General features: G+C 38.8%; 1 protein-coding gene across 3 annotated transcripts in view; it reads left to right on the top strand.

Annotated features, from left to right (window-relative positions):
• Positions 1–17973, top strand: part of LOC107381640 (protein diaphanous homolog 3) — a 240928-nt gene that overhangs the window by 76042 nt on the left and 146913 nt on the right. For all 3 annotated transcript variants that reach the window (XM_070554830.1, XM_070554831.1, XM_070554829.1), the window contains 3 exons: positions 6841–6933; positions 13382–13476; positions 15926–16027. In XM_070554830.1, the coding sequence (XP_070410931.1) occupies positions 6841–6933; positions 13382–13476; positions 15926–16027 (290 nt within the window). The remainder of the gene's footprint in view (positions 1–6840; positions 6934–13381; positions 13477–15925; positions 16028–17973) is intronic.

Below are 17973 nucleotides of genomic sequence, written 5' to 3'. Positions count from 1 at the left end.
TGTCTAAGCATTCTGGGGGCTGAGGCAAAATAGCCCCTGCCAGGTATTTTAAGTTGAAGTGCTATCTGTTTTTATATTAGACTTTTTATATTTGCAATAAAGTCCAAAAGTGAAGAATTTTTTGTTATTTATTACTTGATTGTTCAAGCTACCTCACAGAAGTGATCTGTTGTTAAAAAAATTAAAATAAAAAGGTAATTAAATAAGAAATAAGGAATATTCTGGAACTGTTTCTTCTTTTTCTTTATTTTTATTTTTTTATTTATCGAAAGTATCGGATCGGGACTCGGTGTCCGCAGATTCTCAAAATCAAATGACTCGGACTCGAGGGCAAAAAAACCTGATCGGGACATCCCTAATTTTCACCTATATATTGACCAGCATTATAACCTTTCATCCACAGAAACAAATCAACTTTCTACTTGGCCTTCCAATACCAGAAGGTTCTGCTCAGTGCGTGCTTACATATGGGCCATTCCCATCTGTACCGGGTCGGCCCGGGCCGGGTAGCGTAGGTTGTTTACATATCTGGGTGGCCTGGTATTTTTCCGGGCCAACCAAGGCTCATTCTCGGCCCTCTTCTCGAGGGGGTCTGCTTCAGGCCGACCAGGGCCAACACACCCACTGCTGACAGCAAATTCACACCTTCCATTAGAGCAAGCCTCTGATTGGTGGGTATAATCAGCCCACATGGGCTTAAGGCAAGGATGTGTGGAATCAACCGGGCCAGGCTGGGGCCGACTCGGGCTACCCGGCCTGGGCCGACCCGGTACAGATGGGAATGGCCCAATACAGAAGACAAAACATCCAGACACACATTCTCTCCCAAGGTCCTACACACTCTGCGTGAAAGCCAGACTTCAACATTCTTCACTCTGAATAAGTGAATATTCCATGATTTTACAACTCATAAACTTACAATAATCATATATGATGAATGAACAAGATGTTTAAATGAAATGTTTGAATAACTTCTGCTTAAATCAATGAATTTGAAATGAATATTCTTACAATGATCCATTTGTGTCACAAATCAGTATGTGTTTGATTTAACAAGTGAATCATTGTTTGCACTCACACACATTACAATAAGATACTCATTAAGGTTAAAATGCAACTCACAAAAGAGTTTTAAAGATTCTTATTCACAGTGTTAAAAACCTTTTGCATCTGAAGGAAGGCGTGGCTTTCTGAGGGATGTTGGTAAATACTCAGAAACGTGTCAAATTCTGATTTGCCAAACTTGGCCAGATATCCAAACAAAGTAGTTTAATAAAAAAAGAATTACTTCCCAAGTAATTCAGTTTCCAGCTGACTCCCAGTTCGGCCAAATCGGGAAAGAAGCTTCTTTTGAAACAAACTCCTTTGATCTTAAGTCAAAACCTTTCTGCAACACTGCAAGTGATTACAGACACAACAGCTCTTTTCAGAGCTACTTCAACTGTCATACTTCCAGCTTGGACGCAAACAAGCATTCCAGCTCCAAGACTGGACGGGTCGTATCGGGGTTACTGTAATTTACGGCTTTGGATACCTTGAGGTCACCCGACTTCTGACAGTCCTGGATCTGCACTGAGGGTCTCCACATGGGTAGTAGACGCAACAGATTGTGTCTGATGAGGTTTTTATCAATAAACAACTCTAGTTTATAACAAACAACTAATTCTTTTACACCCAGATTTCACAATTTCTTTCAGATACAAAGAACAGTTGCTACAGCATCTAGCTTCCATTACATCTCCGCACATCCACCACATCACATCTCATTATTCATATCTTGTCATGTATAAAGTGTTAGTTTAGGAAAAATAATTAAATTCATTTTAAAACTTATTTACCTGACTCTGTCTGAATTAATATGAAGTGTGTTTATGGTCCCTGAACAAGCAAAGAACCCTAAAATCTTCTGATTAAACATTCAAAGATCAATCAGGTTGATATTTCATATTCATATGGAATATCACATCTTATCGGTCATAATTAAAAAATATGTGTTTCACTACACCACAAGTCTGTTAAATTCTTTTAAAGTCTTACGTGCTCAAACTCCCGACAACCCAGCACTTTTTTCACTTTGCTATTTGTTTCCAACATATAAACTCCATGGGATTGATCTGTGACCAGTCATGTGAAAGTGAAAGTGAAAGTAAATATCTCGCTATCTTTTACGTATATATAACTGAGAGACATTTGAAAGAAGTGTGACATTTGAAGTGGGAACCCAAAAATGTACTTCCAGTGGTTGGTTCCTTTTTTTCCATTGAAACAAATGGGAACTTTTCCTGACTTGGCAATCACAGAAATTAAAATACACCTCAGATGTTTTTTGTTTTTATTTTGTTTCATTAGTTTAAATTTGTTATTTCATTTAAAAATGCCATTATTGTGTGCACTACAGTTAACAGGACTTCTCAGCCTCAGCACACTGTTAACTTTTTATATCGGGCTTTAATTTCTTCAACTTGGCCAGACACCGTTCCGACATCCACTTGAATCCTTTTGCTGCCATCTGCTGAGGAAAAAAAAACCTTGCATTCTTTCCCGATCCGTGTAGCTCCTCTTGAGTGTGGACTCTCATGATCACCGTGAGGAATGTATGGAGCTCAGAAGCTGACCAAAGCTTGCTGCTACTTCCTGGCATTTTCTCACATTTGTGTACAACTAATGAAAATGCAAATAATAAAACAGACCTATATCTGTCCCCCATTCAGTGGACTGTGTTTTTGCTCCGCCCTATCCATACTGCTCCTCTATTTTCTGGATCTACAACAGAAAGGGGGCCATAAAAGTCCTGTGACTGGCTTCACATATACTATGCCTTCTATTGGTGCATGGTTGTCAAATTTTGTTCAAGCATTCCATGTATGCATGAGGAATGTAGGGGTAGGTGGGAATTAATTCTGCACTTGTCAGATAAAACTATCAGCCTAGAATTTTGTTTGATCTCACTTGTTTTTTTGACCCAAATACAATTCCATATTCTTCCCCCTTTCTGTCATTGGGTGTCCATTTCTGATTCAAAGTCCAGTTTCAGTCTGTTCCGGATCAACTTAAATTTCATCCTGCAGTGTGTTGGCAAATCCTGCTCACCATTATATCTCAAACACAGTTAGACCACACCTTTGCTGTAATCTCTGCTTCGTCCCTGCTGTTGCCAGCTCCGTTATGTGATGAAGACTCTCCCCGGCTCTGCTCTCACAGATGCATCCTTATCTTTCACCACTTCCTGGGTGATGGCGCAATCTGATAAGCGCTACTATCGCCACTCTGTCTGATTGATTAACCAGTGACCTCTGACCTACTGCAGGACATTTTAATTGGCTGATATATAATGAGCGGTCTTCACCAAAGAGGAGTGTTTTTTAAGCCAGGAAGATTGAGGGGTGATGTTGGATGGGGGCAATCTAATTAGCCGATTTAACTGATATCACCTAAGGTGATGCAGAGTGAGTGTGTGTAAGTGTGTAGTCTTGTGTGTGTAATGCGATCTCTATCTTATCACCTTCCTTTAAACAACGAAGATGGATGCAAGTCTTGTGGTATTATGTGACGTTGACTGATGGCTTAATTGAGCCAGCTGAGCTTATTTATACGTAGTAAAACAAAGTGGTTAACAGTCTCATGTTCAGTGTCCCATTTTTGAGGTTTCACACGCTTGTGGGTTCAATTAAATGGTGTTGTTTTGGGCTTTAGCATATGATGAGTTCATTGATGCAGCATCCTAATGGATTGAACTGAAGGCATTCCAAGGCTGGCTTAATACTGCATTTAAATACCATCACCAAAATACAAGATGGCGATCCTCCAAGAGCAAATAATGTAGTCTTTCACATATTTATTAATTTCACTTCTGCTGTACGTCTTAAAATTTAATCGGATTTTGCTTTCATGTTCTCTTGACCAAGCGCTGTTCTGCAATAAATATATTCATCAAGACAATCTAAGTGATGTGTCTTGCATCAGTCCTTGTTGGACAGGCCGACATGAGAAGCTGGAATGTGGGAGAAATTAGGCTTGGCATCGTATAGGAGGATGATGCAAAGTGCCTGTTGCTGCTGACTCTCAAGTCTCCTTAACATCAGATGAAATCCAGGACAAAATAATACCAGGATTGTTTTAAAGTAAATATTTATCATTTATTGCAGTTTTTTTATGTATCTTTTTAGGTGTTTTGTGGAGGTTTGATTGAGCAGCAAATACTGGTGTGAACCAATCCAATGAAATAGATGTCTGTTGAGACTTGGTAATTCAAAGTGCAGCAACAATGCATTTTTAATGCCTTGAATGCAATTTTTACCAACATTTGATCAATCCCTGCTCTCATTACGACACCAATATTGCAACAACAAATACTGAATTATTCATTTGTTATTCATTCAAATGTGGTTTTTTTAAAACACATTTTTTTAATCATTTGACAAAATCCAACAAGAGCTCCTCTTCATTCTTCTTTCCCCTATACATTGTGCTATTTTTATTTTTTTCTTACTTTTCTTCATTGTCCACTTATATGCTCCTCTTTCCACTCACACCGAAAGACTGTGAGGAGAGCGCACCAGCAGATGAGCCACGTAAGTCAGAGGATAGCTCAGTGTGTGGCTGTGTTTGTTTTTCTGTGCATGGTGAGCTGTGCTGTAGGTGTGCGTGTTTGTGAACATGCTACTAGTCTTTTTTTCATGTGGGAGCTCCAAGTATACCTCTTCACTTTTTAATTGGAAACAGGATCCCTGAAAGCAGAGTGAGCCCACGAGGAGCAGCAGGCATACCTTTCCTGCGGATTAACCCCTGTGTTCTTCGACACTGTTCCCCTCTTTTATTCTCTGTTATCCTTTTCTCTCCTTTCAACACACACTCACGATAATTACCGCTTCTGACTATTACCCAGCATACTCCTGGGTTGCACATTTTGTTCTCTTAATCTGGTGTATTTAATAATTAAAGCAACTGTGATTTCCTCATGTGAATATAACTTCATAAGGCATGTTTTTAGTGTGTGTGTGTGTGTGTGTGTGTGTGTGTGTGTGTGTGTGTGTGTGTGTTTGAATTGTCTGAATGTGGTCTTCTTGTCCAGAAAAGAAAGAAAAACAAAAAAAAAATCCTCACTCAGATTTAACTAAGCAGTTAGGTAAGAGTTTACCTAGGAGGGGTCCTAGGTGTTGGTTAAACATGGAACAAGTATGGTTAAATAAATCCTAAGGAAAGAAGAATTGTAAAAAAAAATTATTTTGCTGCTTGATGGTATGGACGTATTCCAATATGAGAATAAGAGGATTCATCTTTTTCCAATTTGGCCACCAGTCTCAGGAACACACATGGACAAAACACGACCCAGGGCCAGATGCAATCAATGAAACCATGTCAACCCTTTAAAGGACTGGTTCTCAGAGAAACGGTGAAATAATGGTTAATTTCAAAATGTTCTTTTTGAAATATGATTGGTCACTCCGAGTTGCACATGCATGCTGAATGTGAAAAATGTCTTCATTGCTCATTGCTTGCATTGAGTCTAGTTTATACTTCTCCTTCTGCATATGTTCAGACACATACGGCATCATTATCCGGCAACGTAAGGGTTCTCCAACAGATACGCAAGGTTGTAGTCCAATTTTTTAACGCAACATAGATCGCACATCTGTGCAACAGCGGTGGCATTGGTGAGATGTTCGTCCACCAATGCCACCGTCTCCTCCCTTCCAATTAAACTCTTTGTAGCAAAAGTTTTTGTTCCTTGGGATCAAGCAGATCCAGCTCGCTTTCTTATGGCCATTGCTCCTTAGGTGGAGAGGCCTTAACAAGTTTAGTTTTTTTTTATTTGATTTTACTTGGCAAGGAACAAGCTGAAGTGTTGACCAGAGATGTCACTGTGATAGTAGGCAGACCCCTACTGTCCTGGTGGAGATATACCTTGCAACACTGACACACCAGTGGAGATGTATAAAATAAAAACATCTCCATCAATACTTATACATGTGAGCGCAATCTTGCTGATGGTAAAGTATAAACTAGGCTTCAGTCTCTCTAGGGAAAATATGGGAAAACAATCGGATCAGAAATAGCAAGTCTCTTCTACAATTTATATGCATAGCTCTGTCAGCCTTGGCTTGATTGATTTAGAGGCCAGGAGAGAGTAGAGCACTCCTCAGCTAGTAGAAGCTAATTATTAGCAACACTGCTACATAGCAGAACACGTTGGGCTTGTGTCATTTGTAGAGACAAAACATCAACATTGCATATTTTTACCCATGAAAATATGTTTTACCGTAGAATAAATGTTGTTACCGAAAGCTGTTAGTTGCTGTTAGTAAATCAAAGGCTATGCATTTGCATGTCATGTACAATAATGAGTTGGACTCAGACAAACTTCTCTACAGGAGTGCTAAAGCTGTTTTTTCTCCACAGAAAAACAACTTGTAAATCATCCATACATACAAGAGACCACAGCAAATTTATTGAAAAAAAAATGTGAATGAGAGCTTTAAGATTACTAATAATAAATCAGTTATTATTTTTTTCCTCTTTTTGGTGCTTTTAACATAACTCACAAGTAGATGTGTAATTATTTTAGTTTTTAGCAGTGTATGTAGTGTTTTAATTAAGAAACATATTACATCATGATTTAGTTGTGAAATTACTATCCGATCCTAGACGGCCAAAACAAAATTATAATCTGCAATATTAGATTTCAATATTCATAGATCCTGGTTTTGTTTTGTATTTTCATTTGAAAAACAAAGTTCTTCCGTCTGTGAATCTGTCTTCATCATGTTAGCACTACAGTGAGTGTGTGGTTTTCTGTAGAGTTAGCTTTTTTGTAATGTTTTTTATTTCTGTCTTCATCAGCTAAAAAAGAAGAGGATCTGGAGGATAAGAAATCCATAAAAAAAAGAATCAAGGAGCTCAAGGTGCTCGATCCCAAGATTGCACAAAATCTCTGTAAGTCTCCGTTTCCCCTCAGAACCGTCTTAACTCTGATTTACATTCATACAAACCTGTCATGACTTGTAATTAAGGTACGGTGAGCTCTTCTGTCATTCATTTGTCTTTTATCCCACTTAAGTTGTCTCTTCAGTTTTTTTTCAATCATATTAAAACTTTTTTGACAGAAAATGAGCACAACAAATTTTCATCTTTAAAAGTTTTAAAATGCCAAAAGGTCCAAAAGGAAATCAAGCTGGAGCCAACCTTTAGTGCACTCTCTGTCTCCTGGCACGAGTTTCATCTTTTATAAAAACTTGAAAATGCTCCCTGTAGCCAAATAAAAGTCCTTCAGCTCTTGTTTGGGTATTTCTTGCACATCCTCACTCCGGTGAGACTCTTTGGCCTCCGTCCATGCATTGCTTTTTTGATGTACATCCATATTTCTTCATATTTAAACAGGTGCCCCTGCTCAACAGTGATTTGCATCCACATACCACAGTCTGTTAAGTCTGCCTGAAAGTCTTTTGTGTACTGTACATAGAGGGGGTTTGGTTTGCGTTTCTATACAGCCCGTCTCCTGCAGTTCCTCAATTACATTTTAAAGAAAACCAGCTTTCTAGTAGTTTAGTCTTTTCTTGCTTAACGGACATCACTTCTTTTAAATTTCAGTGTGTCAGAAGTGCATGGTTGATTGTTGGGACAGGAAGCATGAGTTCTTCTAAAGCTGTAATTTTTGTCCCCAGGCCTTTCCCTAATGATGACCGTGACATAGGGCTGCTCGATTATGGCAAAAATAGTAATCACGATTATGGTGACTGAAATTGAGATCACGATTATTTAGGACGATTTTTCAATTTATGTTGATTTTATTTGTTTTTATTCAGTCATAAAACTGCTCAGGGCACAATCAGGACAAAAATAAGAAATAAGATGATCACTAAAATAACTCCTGATTCCCAGTATAAAAAGACCAATATACTTGTAGCTCATAGTTTATGACCCAAGGGCTATAGACCTTGGTTTAACTCATTTAAGTCTAACCAGTACAGAACCAAATACCAATATCTTGCAAATACTGACAGCAAGAATTATACAGTGGCATTTATAACAAATAAATGCAAATAAATTGATGTTCACAAAATGTTGCGTAACATTTACTGAGTCGTGTCAAGGTGCTGTAGGAGCGTGCACTAGCACCGTGTCCTCAGAGAGATTAGTTATTAATTATCAGCGTGAGGAACTTATTTCTACCTTATTTATAAACTATGTATTTACAAGTCCATCAGTTAATGTAATAATTGTCCCAACCACAGCTGCACCCCCCAACCCGGTCTCACAGCAATCGGGGCAAGCTGCACGTGTGTTTAGCACGCTGCACGCGCACATTTAGCTGTTTTTAGTGGCTCAGGAGTCCGCAGGTGCGGTGTGTGTGTCACTCACTCTGGTTACTCCAACAGGGAGCCGGCTCCGAGAGCTGTTTCTTTAGCGACCGACACATCACTGCATCATTCCCTTTCCTAATGTTGTGAAGAACGGTCCGGAGCACAGGCGGAGTGTTTAGCTAACTTGCAGGAAATGTCGACGACAGTTATCCAGAAAGTAGCTAAGGGTTACCAGAGATGTTTCTGAGATGTTCGCCAGGTACTTTTAGGATTAAAAAGTCAAGAAGGGGGTCTGAAAAGCTGCTAGAAATAGCGTCAAAGTCGCTAAGTTGGCAACACTGTGGAGGAGCGCTTCATTTGTAACTCAGGGCAGCGCAAGCGGGAGGAGCAAATAATCGGCTTGTTTTGTTTTTTATAATCGTCCAAAACTCAGATCGTAATCGTGATTAAAATTCGATTAATTGAGCAGCCCTACCGTGACACACTCCGAACAACCTTCACTCTGGGATGAAAGCTAATTAATGTCTGAGGCCTTGATAAAATTTATTTAGTGTTAGAATCCCTTTGGGTTCAGAAAACCTTTGCATAAATAGTCCTTTTGTTTTCCTCTGTTTTGCTCAAAAATGCAAAATTAACCATCATAATAGAGATGATAGATTAATCTTGCTCAAAGATTGTACACCTATTTGGACTTCTTCTGGAGATCAGTTCATATTGTACTCCTAAAAGCACAGGTCAAGGGCTCCCAGACTTTTGCATGTTGCTTGACGTCTGCGCGTATTGCCATAGCAGTTATTACACAACAGCACTTAATGCAAACCTGACTGCTGATACCTGCGAGTCATCTCTTCACACTGCTAATTAGCGATGTTAAAGATCCATTAAGGAGAGGGAAAAAATAAAGGAAAAGCTTCGGTGTATGATCACATTGATCTATCCTGTTCGAACTGTTTTTCTGCTTCCCTCCGTTTATTTCTCACACACACTCAGATGTGTGTGCTTGGGCTTAATATGATCATTTTAAAAGCACCCGGCATTAATGAGGATCCTGCTGATCTCTTAAGCACTCTAAGATCTTTGCACCTCATTGGCTTATATCAAGGGGAGCTGTGACCTTTGTTTCACGTATTAAAAGCAAATGGGACTAATCAGCCCAGTAACAGTGATAAATCATGCAGCTGAAATTATAGAGCAGGAATCAGAAGAAAAAGAAAAACAGGAGGCAGTAGGTGGGTTATACTGTATGTGTTTAACCATAGGAGGGAATGAGTAAAGGCTTTAGGTTGTAATGAGTGTGTGAGATTTTATTATTAGCTGATGAGATTCTGTAGATTTAATCCAACTAATGACTTTTGCTCAACTCTTTATAAAAGCTAAAATCAGATTAATTTTACAGTTAGTGCATTTAGATTGATCTAGATCGACTTAGATGTGCATTTAAAGTTATAAACTGGCAGTCTTTATCCTAGTTTACATTAGGGCTGAACGATTTTAGGAAAATATTTAATTGCAGTTTTCTAGCAGAAATTCACGATTTTCTGCAAACAAAGGTCCAACACTAGCCTGCCAAGCCATCCTGTAGATTAAGTGAAAAGATGGTCTAAATTCTAATCTAGTACAACAAATCATTCACATTAAAATTGACTATTTAACCATACAATAAAAACAGTTAAAGCTATTAATATTTTCTCCCATTATTATCTTCTTTTAATTTTTTTAATGTGTTTGTGGGGAGGAAATCTGTTGGTAGAAATAGCTTTTAAATGTATTAAATAACAAAAAAAAAAAAAAAAAGTACAGTTTTCCCTGCATTACCAAGGCTGGCTGGCTGCATGTTTTTCAAAGCCGTCTGATAGTTTTTCCTCACTAAAATGTCAGTTCCGTGAGAGAGACGCACACATCTGACACCTTAACTTGTAACGTGTGCCATCAGAAACATTCAAACCATTTTTAAAAGAGAAGTTGAGCTTTCAAGTCAACTATAGTGAGCGACTCCGCACTCGCGCTGATGAAGCATAAACCAAGCTTTAGAAATCAGCCCGAACCTGCTGATGTGGGAGGAGTCTCTCTCTCTCTCTCTCCCTTACTGAACTAAGTTCTCCCTCTCTGTCCCGGGCTCACCTACAGTGCCATTATTATCGGCTCTAGCAGCGTTGTGTGTGGAGACATAAAACAGGCAAAAGAACCTGAACATGCAGCTCGGTCAGCTGTGGAGTTGGGCTTGGCTCTGGACGGTACACTAGAGCCCTGCACGGGCCTAAAATCTGAGCCTGTGTCCGGCCCGGCCCGAGGGGGTGGAGCCCCAGCCCGACCCGGTCCGAAAAGGTTTTCAGGATTCTCTGGCCCGACCCGAGCCCGACTTTTTTTTTTTAACCTTTCATAATGTTTTAGCATGATAGAATGCTCAGCGTTCTAATTATCTGCGAGAAGCATTCTGCAGTAAAAAAAAAAAAAAAGAAAGAAAAGAAAGAAAAACAGCATCAATGCAGCTTTTTTTCTAACAGAGCGTATTTTTCGAGCGGCAGATGAAATTTACGAACACTATATTAATTGGATGCGTTTGTAAATTTAATCTGCTCTGAAAATGCGCTCTTTTGCAATTAGAAAAAAACAGCAGCATTCTAATTTTCTAACTGCAGAGCGCATTTTCAGAGCGGCAGATTAAATAAACGCCCCCAATTAATACAGCGTTTGTAAATTTAATCTGCCACTCTGAAAATGTGCTCTCCGTTAGAAAAAAAACAACAACAATGAATGCTGTATTTTTTTTTACTGCAGAGCGAATTTATTCACAGAAAAATAGAATGCTGCCGTTTTCATGAGAATAAACGAATGGTTTCTGACATCAAAGTGGACATAAAATGGCATATTAGAATAGGGGCACATGTTTCAATCAGCAGTTTGAGAATTTGTTTATATAGGTGCATTTATAGACCACACAGACCTTAACTGAGCTAACGGTGCCTGTGTGTGAGAAGCAGGCAGGTGCTGCTGCGTTCAAGAGTTTCAGTTTTTTTTATGAATTCGATTAAAAATAAAGGCGCCCGGCCCGTGTCCGAGGTAATTACACAGTCGTTGGCCCGAAGCCCGGCCGTCGGGCCGGGCCGACCCGAGGGCCTAGGGCTTCAGTGCAGGGCTCTACGGTACACCCCAACCCCTCCCCCGCGCTGGCTTTTGCTGCCGCCGTAACACAGGGGGAAAACCCCGGATGTAAAAAAAGTTACACAACTGATCCTGGATCAGTCAAAACTGCTAAAACCGCAGCTTTGACTGTCACGTGACCATGCTGTTTGAAATCGCAATTTCGGTCCAAAAACAATAAATCGTTCAGCCCTAGTTTACATGTACATTAGGAAACCAAACCCTCAAATGACGTTTGTTCCACACTTTGGTACAGTAGGTGGCAGCTTGCGCCATTCTTTCGTGTCGACATTGTTCTGGTTCGCTTACAGCAACACATAGTAAACAAGCACTGGCGGGAGTGAATCAGACAGAGTTAAAACAGGTTATGCTCAATGGCTGAAGGAATGGACGACAACAACAACACTTCAGCACAGCTTATCTGATACATGCTCTACTGTTTGATGGAGTTACACGTATTACTTTGTGGTGATATATTATCAGAAGACCACTTCTGCAGTCTCATCAATTATGGAAGTAACCAGTATCAGCTCGACTGAGCCATTTGCATGCAGAAGTTGGGTTCCTACCACATTAGCATGGTTAGAACCTGCAAGACCAACGTGGTTACATCCATTAAAAAAAATGATGACATCAGTCCGTTTAGGGCAATAAGTCAGTTTTCTGATGCAAAAGTAAATGCACTGACTGTAGGACCTTGGTCTGTTTTTTTCATATCAATTTCTAAAGGTAGATAAAGATGACACAGTTCAATGAGCAAGAAATAAATACTACCTTATTTATTAGTGAAAAATTAACCATACATTTGTGAAAAAGTAAAACTCTTGTATCTTTTAAGCCATCCTATATAAGTGGATATAAAGTCTGGCCATGACCCATAGACGGATCTTAGTCGTGGGGTGGAATCTTAAGTTGTCTTTCAAACTGTCTCTGCATGCTATTGGACAACGAACAATGTGACAAACTCACTGCTACGGATGTCCGTCAACAGCGCAGTCTGCCATTCTGTGTTGAAGACACAAATACACCCTTTTTCTAAGTAAAGGACTAAACTACCTCTATCTGCTCCCTTTTGCTCCGTTACAATATCCCACCCACCAAACTGATAGAGCACTGTGATTGGCAGTACACCGCTCAGTCTAATGGTATACCTGCTGAGGCTCCGTTGGAGCGTGACTAGACCGACCCGCTGAGCAAAATCCTTTAGCTTTTGCTACGGTCTGCCTCGATTTCTAGGCTGTAACTTGTCCTGTAATGCAACTTTTCTGTTATAGCTGGTATATTTAACCCTCCCACTGACCTAATGGGTGTGACCCCCGCGAGGAAAGTTGACCATTGAGCAGGGTTGATGGTTTATCCCTTGGGTCCATGTTGCAGGGGTGAGGAGTGAGCACCACCTCACCCCTGCCACATGGACCTCAAGAGATAAACCATCAATCCTGCTCTATGGTCAACTTTACTCGCGGGGTCACACCCATTAGGTCAGTGGGAGGGTTAAAAGCCTTGAGGTGAAAAAAGAGAACAAGCGATTTCCAGTTTTCAAAGCTTGGAGGATAATTCCAGGCTCAACTTTTAATCGTGTCATGTGTAACTGCTGGTTTTTAATGCCAGAAACTCCAGATGTACCCATTATTTTGTCAAAATTTAAATAATCTTGCTTGAGTTTTTTTTGGTTTTTTTCTCTAAATTAAATGTTCCCATATAGCTTTATGTCTGAGTCATAAGGGGAAGTGTCTTTAATTTGATAATTTTTGTTCACACTTCGTTTCCTTTGTGTTCTTAACTGCTTTGTCTTATATCCCATCATCTTTGCTTTTTGTTTTCTTTTACAAATTTTTATGACCAGTTGTCTGAAACTGCAGCACTAATGCTCAGCTGTGAATCTTTTTTTTTTTTTTATGTACCACAATGTGGTTTTATTTGAAATGTCTCCTCTCTAGCCATCTTCCTGGGCTCCTTCCGGATACCTTATCAGGAAATTCGACGCATGGTTGTGGAGGTGGATGAGGAGCAGCTCACTGAACCGATGATCCAGGTAAGACAAGTTTTGCATGAAGATAGAAAAAAAAAGCTTAAAGCTTTGGTTTCTTCTGCGACTTGAGCTGATGAAATGTTCGAGCCGCCTACAGTCAATCTGGTCACACTCAACTATGAGATAGAAAGAATATTGGAAATTAGCTCAACCGACAATGTGCAACTTTTCACCTGCGGCAGGAGTTGGATTTCTAGCTCTGCCCTTCTCCTACACAGTTGTTCAGGTCCATTCCCAAATGCCTGCCTATTGTCTTGATTAGTTGTCTACCTCAAAACTGAAAATGCCTTCAAGCTAAAGCTTTGGCCATCTGTCCATATGCAACACAGCAGTTGTTCAAGTAATTGGGTGACACAAGTGGTCTGTCAACAGGAAAAAAAACCTAAAGAAACAAGCTTATTGGTAGAAAAAGGCTTGAAAGAAATGGCTGGTTTAAGAAACATAAAACATTATCACTGTACAAAATATGTTATTGCCAATTGTTCAAATGGGCAGTTTGTGCATTATTTTCTGACAATAGTTGTTATACATCATCATCATCATCATCATTATCATTATTATTATTATTATTATTATTATTATTATTAAATGTTTTTCCCGTCTGGAAGACATTCAGAGGCAGCCCAACCAGCCCATGACTCCACACAACGGGACTAAACTGGGAATACATTGATCCAAACAAATCTGTGTTTAGTTTTGTTTTCTTTTTTACATCAGAGGTTAGTTAAAAATAAAAAATGACAGGTAAATTCTGATGCTGTTGCATTTTAAATGATTTCCACAGCTCTACTTAAGAGACTTTGGATCAACGCAACAAACCCCACTGAATCTGAACAGTAAAGGGAAATTAGGCTTGAGTCATTGAAAAGCACTGTAGAAAACACTCTTTGGGTTGTTTAGTTTAAACTGTGTTTGTGTTAGAAAAAATGCATCAGTGTTTTGTAACAATCCTAAACCAGTAACAGGAGTGACCCAGAAGTTATTACTTGTACCCAGAGAGAGAAGCCACTGCATCTTTTTGTTTTTCCTCTTATATCACATAAAAAGGCTAGAGGCTAATGTTGAGCTAACAATGCTAACGGTGAATTAGGAACATGCATTCAGCTTTAAAAATATCTATACTTTTTCTACAACTTGATATTACAGTGGAATGTATATATCTACAGTGCTTATCAACTTACTGTGCATGACTCATCTTCATTCGTCATCTGGAATCATCTGGTGCTGATCTGTAAATGCAACATCCATGAAAGTCACAGAACAGGAGTGAGAGAGTAACATGTGTGTTTTGAAACATTGACTGCAATACCACATTTGACCACAGAAGGCCATTCTTCATTCATACAACATACACCTTTAAATCATTTTCTTGAACCAGTATGTGCTAAAATGGCCCTTTACATGGTTAATGAAATGTCACTCAGCTTTAGAGTGCTGGTCCGATCCTTGTTGGACTTGGTGGTGGTGTGTGGGGTTGGGGTTGGGGGGGGGGGGCTGGAGTCTTCTGTTTTCTGTATATTTTCTGTCATGACCACAGCTGATTTGTTTGAAGTAGTGATTAATCACTCCTGTAGACACTGATGAAGGCCGAGGAGACATTTCAGCTGTTGGCTTAAGGTGTTAAAAAGAAGATCTTACAGCCAGGACATAAGTTTCACTTTTGATTTCACTAAATGGGCACTAGGGGGTGCTAAAAGCAAGCCAAAATTGCCTAGTCTCCATCAATTTTATTACATTTATTTGACCAGCATGAGATTTTGTTATGACCTAATGACAAATTAAATGCTCTCCACAGCATGTAGAGCAAACGAAAAGCTATATAAAAGAAAGAAAACAAAGATAATTAGTCAAGCCAGCAAGTCTGTGCTTTACTGATTAAAAGGCGGTTTGTATTTGAGTTTTTTTGTCCCAATTTGTGCACCAAATGTTGAGGAGGTTAATGGCTGCTGCTGAATACTTTTGATGATTATTTAGCTGTCATAATATTCAAGCAGAGCTGGAACAAATATAAACAAACCTGAGCTACAGATGTACATATTGAATAATTCATTCAATCAATTAATAGTCATTAAAACAAATCCAATTATGAAGCATCAATAAAAACTTTAATAGTAGACATGCAATTATTTGCTTTGGCTCCAGGCACCAAGAATGTTTTGAACACAAGATTGATGTTTGGCACACAGTAGCAGGAATTATTAATATTCATCTGAGAAGACAATGGAAGAAAGAAAAGTATCACATGGTACTTGACTTTCAAAAAGCTAAAATCACCTCTAGTTGTTTCTACAGCTATGATATAAAAACACACCAGCTATTTGTGTTTATTAACATGGTAATTGATCTCCTTGTTTAATTTCCACATAACAAAGTACCAAGTATAGTTATTGAGATAAACTACGTATAATGTCATGACTCAGTATTCTTTTCTACCTTTTCCTTGTTTTGGCAGAACTTGGTGAAGCATCTACCCGAGCAGGAGCAGCTGAACGTCCTGGCCAACTATAAAAATGAGTACTCTAATTTGTCAGAGCCTGAGCAGTTTGGGGTTGTGGTGAGTATACGGTCTCTCTTTCACACACACACACACAGATGCTCATCTCTACACAAAGTAGATGCCTGTGGGGTTTATACGAAACAGTCCAACATGAGAGATTTGTTAAAGTAGCAATAGTTTTTTTAACTTTAAGCTAAAACTTTAACATTGATTACATTGTCATTGTTGAGTTAGAAACTTGACCAGTTTTATATTTAACACCTCTCTGCAGCCCTCTGCTGACCAAAATGTGCAGTTTGTGGAGTGGGTAGGTGTCCTGTAGAGGGAGCTCTGTACCTGCTTTAAGGCTGTTATCTGTAATGTTAGCTGTTAGCATTTTCAGTTCGCCAGTAATGAATAAAAAGCAAAAGTAAAAGAAGTTTGCTTTTTGTGTTGGAATAATAGCAGAGCCTGGAAGTTAAAGTAAGAGAGTAATTTCTTTGGAGACAAAACAAAGAGTCTAAATTGTAATAAACATCGGCATGACCTACACTAGTTTGAGGAAGCTAAAGGAGGCTACAAAATCACAGACTGATGGTGACCTGGCTTTGTTTCTAAGTGATAATATTTTTGGTTCAACAGTGTGTCTGTTTGCTTCTTGGTTTATTTTAGTATCAGTTGGATCATGTTAGTGTTAGCTCGTTGTTTGCATTAGACACATCAGGCTGCAGCAGGGTTGTTTACGACAGTTGTAATTGCACTGTCAACCAGTAGGGCGGAGGAGCGGGAAACCAAAGCAAAATGCCACCTCATATTATTTTTGTTGTTGAAAGACTTCTAATAATACATTTTTTCTACAAAGAGTTGTATAAATTAAATGGTTAAACAGAACATAATTATACTTGCACAGGTCTAGAAAACACATTTGTTAGTTCATTAATTTTATGGTAATATAAACTTATTTTGCATTTGCATTTCTGTCTCTGCATCTCTATGAAAACACAAACTCAGACACATACTGAGTGCTTTCATGTGATTACCATATTCCAGAGCAATTTGAAATTCTATCTTTTTGAGGGAAAGGAAAAGAGTCCGGACACCTGTGGACTAATTTATGCACATTAAAGTGCAACATTTGCCATCTTATTACATCTGGTTGGTTTTCTTTAGAGATGTTCCTTCTGTTGACTGAGAAGTATGGTGGGTTTTATGTGTTTACCCATCCTGGCAAAAACATACAATAATCTACTTCTTTTCTCTTTGGACTTATCTGTGAAAAAGATCTGGTTGATTGAGTGAAGCAGTAGAGGGAGGGTGTTTGAAGGGGGTTAAAGGATGTTGTTGTAGGTCCATCAGGGAGAAATCAAACCAAGAAGATCCTGCTCGTATATTGTACCTGCGTAGGCCCAAAGAGGTTTGAGCTTTCAACTTGGAGAAAAGCTATCATGGAGAGAAAAAAAATACTGTTGTATTGCATTTCATAGTTTCTGTTTTCAATAACAACCACCCTCACATTTTATTTGAGCTCCATTCTGTGCGCTTCAAAAATGTCTACTCGAGGAGCTTCTACGTAAAATAAAATCTGTGTAGGCATGCTATTCCTGTCTGACTGGATAAAATAAAGTTTCGATTTCTTTGTTTTGATAAATTAAAATAATTTAAGTATTTGCTATTTTCATACAGTCTTTATTTGATCTGTTTTTTGTATACTTTTACTTGTAACTTTAGTGACACAGTGGCCTTCAGTTACCACACTATCTCTAACAATGTCACATAACTTCCAGCGGAGTTGTTCTTTTCAGGTTGTGAGTGAGTCATCCATCTTTATTGTGTTTGAACCAAAACTACAAAAAAATAATGTGTGATATCTGAAAACAATGAAATTATAAACACATTATTAACACAAACTGCAACATAAATGCTATTCCAGTACAAACATTTTTTATTTACATCAAAAACTGAACCATTTTCAAGTTGAATGTACAAATTTTACTTCTAAATAATCATTTTCAGACTTTATTGGT

The sequence above is a fragment of the Nothobranchius furzeri genome, chromosome 9 (assembly GCF_043380555.1).
Source record: "Nothobranchius furzeri strain GRZ-AD chromosome 9, NfurGRZ-RIMD1, whole genome shotgun sequence".
Classification (NCBI taxonomy): Eukaryota; Metazoa; Chordata; class Actinopteri; order Cyprinodontiformes; family Nothobranchiidae; genus Nothobranchius; species Nothobranchius furzeri.
The sequence above is the reverse complement of the archived record's forward strand: the minus strand, read 5'-3'. Positions and strand labels throughout refer to the sequence as shown.